The sequence below is a fragment of the Tiliqua scincoides genome, chromosome 9, assembly GCF_035046505.1.
Source record: "Tiliqua scincoides isolate rTilSci1 chromosome 9, rTilSci1.hap2, whole genome shotgun sequence".
NCBI lineage: Eukaryota > Metazoa > Chordata > Lepidosauria > Squamata > Scincidae > Tiliqua > Tiliqua scincoides.
In genome coordinates this window covers 37964643-37968162 of record NC_089829.1, presented here as the reverse complement: position 1 = coordinate 37968162, position 3520 = coordinate 37964643, and the positions used below count along the sequence as shown (strand labels likewise).

General features: G+C 64.7%; 1 protein-coding gene across 1 annotated transcript; it reads left to right on the top strand.

Moving 5' to 3' along the window:
- Window positions 1-2275: 2275 nt before the first annotated feature.
- On the top strand, window positions 2276-3283 carry LOC136660663 (protein phosphatase 1 regulatory subunit 3E-like). The gene has a single exon (XM_066637970.1). The coding sequence runs from the start codon at window positions 2276-2278 to the stop codon at window positions 3281-3283; it is 1008 nt and encodes a 335-aa protein (XP_066494067.1).
- The last annotated feature ends 237 nt before the right edge of the window (window positions 3284-3520 follow it).

Genomic DNA, 3520 nt, shown 5'->3' with positions numbered 1-3520 from the left:
TGAGCCTTGCTCACACCTTTGCTGTCATCCTCTTTGTGCCTTGATCACTTCCCCATCCTCTCTTTTCTGATCCTCCTCCAAGTCTCCACAAAGGCTAAATAAACTATCATCAGTATTTATTGCACAACTCAGGCAGGCTAATAAACAGACATTCCTTTTGGTGGGCCTTCACCTGTGATCCTATCTGGGGGATAATGAATTCAGGACTGCATCAAGGCCAGCAGTAACAGAACAGTAGATTTATCCTTCAGTCTTGTGAGGACTGTTCCTCACATCCACAGCACTCTGAACTCCCATGATGCTTTTAAAAGTGAAAGTTGCCTAAACATATTAGCAGGAAAATGCTGCAGAACTGTCCACAGTGTATCCTACAATAACCATCTGTGGCCACTAGAGAGTCACTTCTCTCTGCTTATGCCTAATCTCTGATTTTCCCCTATTTATCCTTTTGCATGTTTTTGACTTTCCTCGCCACAGAGGTGGTTCCTGTAGCAGGTTCACAAAGTGTGGCAGCTTCCTAGGACTCAGTGCCCACTTTTTGGCACAGGGAATGAATCAAATGACAGGTGGTAGAGAGGGAGTGGACTGACTGGCTCCACACCCAGGAGTGCCCTTTCAGGATGCTGAAGCAGTGGAGAGGCACAGTCTGGGTCAGATAAAGGTGGTTCTTTTGGAGCTGTCCAAGGTGCTGCAGCTCTATCTCCCCTGGCCAAGCACTCATTGAGTGTCCTTGAGCGAGGTCAAGGCATCAAACCTGCCAATAAAGGCAGGCGCTGAAAAATTCTGGATGGGCAGAAAGGAACCAACTCCACAGTAACTCAGTTTGCTGAGATTCCCATTGGCATCTACAGCAATGAGGAAATCTTCTGCAGGCTCCACTGCCACCTGGTTGCTGATCGTGGCACCCCCAGAACTCTCTGGACACATTTAGGAGAAGGACCAAGAAAGCTTGGATGTCCAGGTGGCAATGGAACCAGGCTGCTGGGGAACTAGAGAAGGGCCCCTTCAGCCTCCCCTCCACCTGCTTACCCAGAAGTCTGTCCTGATTACTCCCGTGTAGCGCTACTCATTTCCCCATTATTGGTTGTTGAAATACAGACCCTAATTTAAAACCAAAAAGGACTGCATTTGTTGAACAAGCGGGCAATGAAATGTTGCTGGTTGGGATCAGCTGCGGAATTCCCTCTGCGCCCGCTGAGCTGGCAGCCCCTCCCCAGATCTCTCATTGAAATCCTTCTTCTTCAAGCCTTCGAGCATTGGAATGACCCTCTGAAGAGCAACGCTCCTTTTTTCTCCGCGATGGTTTTTGTTCCAGGCGTCTGCGAGCGCAAGGAGGGTTACGCTGCATTTCCTCCCGCCCAGAGTCCGCTGCCAGGTCCCGTTGGCCAGGCAGCTGCATGGCTAGGCTGATCTTTCCGAGTCGGGGCTTTGATGGGGCTATTTCTGTACCAGATCAGAAGAGCAGGAAGCGGCGCGCTCTGGAGCTTCTGCCGGGGAATCCCTCCCGCCTCGCTTCTTAAGGACACAGGGACCTGCGGTGGCTGATGAGGCAGAGCCTCCCCACCGGAATCCTTCGTGCAGTGGAGAGGGCAGGCATACTCCCCCCACTGGACTGCTTCGTGCGGTGGGGAGGGGAAGCAGAGCCTTCCCACCGAAGTCCTTCGAAAAGCGCTCCGCGCGTGGGTTGACTGCTTGAGCGCTTCCCACCGAGGCGGAGCTCTTCGAAGGACTCCGGCGAGGAGGCTCTGCCTCCCCCGCCTCTCCCCCACCGCACGTCCGTGAAGGGCACAGGGGAGGAGGGGGAGGGGACTGGAAGACTCGTCATCGTCGGGAGGCAGCCGGAGACGGCAGTGGGGAAGTAGCGGGACGCTCGTAAGATGAGCGGGGGCGGGGCGCGGGCGATGATGAATCGGGGCTGACACGAGGCCGCGGTGCGTAGATTTTGCTGCAGACTCCGCGGCAGCAGCAGCAGCCGCGCCGGAAACCCACGACGGTCTCCCCGAAGCTGCCCGGTGGGACTCCACCCAGCGCCGTCGCGAGCACAGGACGCCGGTGTGGGCTCTCCCAAGAAGAGTCTTGCCAAGCGGCCCGGCGCCCGCCGGCAGCGACCCAGGGAACGGGAGGCGACCCCCCGCCAGGGCTGACCAGGCACGTCTGCACAGGGACGAGCGGAGCCGAGCGCAGGAGGCCCGACTGCGGCAGCGCGATGCCCTAAGGGGCCTGGAGAGGACCGGCCGCGCCGCCAGCATCCCCCGCGCTGAGCCCTGCCGGCGGCATGGAGAAGGCCGGCTCGCTGCACGCTTCGGTGCCCGCGCCGCCACCGCGGCTCTACCTGCCGCGCCACTTCAGCTGCAGCGCCTGCCTCTACGGCAGCCTGCCCGAGCCCTGCAAGGGCGGCTGCAGCCCGGAGCCCGAGCCGGTGGAAGCGCCGCCGCCCGCGAGCCGAGAGGAGGCCCCGCCGGGCGGGGAGAAGCCGCCGCCCGCGAGCCGAGAGGAGGCCCCGCCGCCGCCCCGCTCGCCGTCGCCGCCCTCGCCCGTGTCCCCGCCGCCGTCTTCGCCCCGCGGCCGCGAGGCCAGCGTGCCGTCGGTGCCGCCCAGCCCCACGCTGCGCCGGCGCGCCAAGTCGCTGCCCACGCCGGGCGAGCGGCGCCTGCGGCCGGCGCTGCAGCAGAGCCCGTCGCGCCGCAAGACGGTGCGCTTCGCCGACTCGCTGGGCCTGGAGCTCACCGCCGTGCGCCACTTCAGCCAGGCCGACGAGCCGCGCGCCCCGCCCGCCGCCTCCCCGCGCGCCGCCGAGCTGCTGAAGACGCGCAAGCCGCCGGCGCTGGGCGAGCTGGAGCCGCTGCCGCGGGGGCCGCCCGGGCCGGCGCTGGAGCCGCTCTTCCCGCCGCAGCCGGGCGCGGGCGCGGGCTTCCTGGAGCGCGTGCGGCGGGACAAGGTGCGCCTGGAGTGGGTGCGCCCGGAGGCGGCGGGGCTGCGCGGGGCGGTGCGCGTGCTCAACCTGGCCTTCGAGAAGGCCGTCTCGGTGCGCTACTCGCTCGACCGCTGGGCCAGCTGCCTGGAGGCGCCCGCCGCCCACCTGCCGCCGCCGCACGGCGCCACCGACCGCTTCGCCTTCCTGCTGCCGCTCGCCGGCGCCGGCGCCGCGCCCGCCCTGCTCGAGTTCGCCGTGCGCTACCGCGTGGCCGGCGCCGAGTACTGGGACAACAACGGCGGCCACAACTACCGCCTGCGCCGCCGCGACCGCCCGCCCGACGCCGCCGCCTGGGTCCACTTCATCTGAGCCCACCGGCTGCTCCCGAGCAGGCATGCCTGGGGCCCGGCTTTTAGGCCGGGGCGGGGGGCCGGTGAGGCAGAGCCTCCCAGGCCACGTCCCCCGAAAAGCGCCGCTGCCGTGGGAGGCTCCCAGGCACCCCCACCAGGCGCAACGCGTGCCTCCCACGGCGGGGCGCTTTTCGAAGGACTCAGCTGGGGAGGCTCCGCCTCACCTGCCTCCCCACCCACCCCACATTCCTGGACT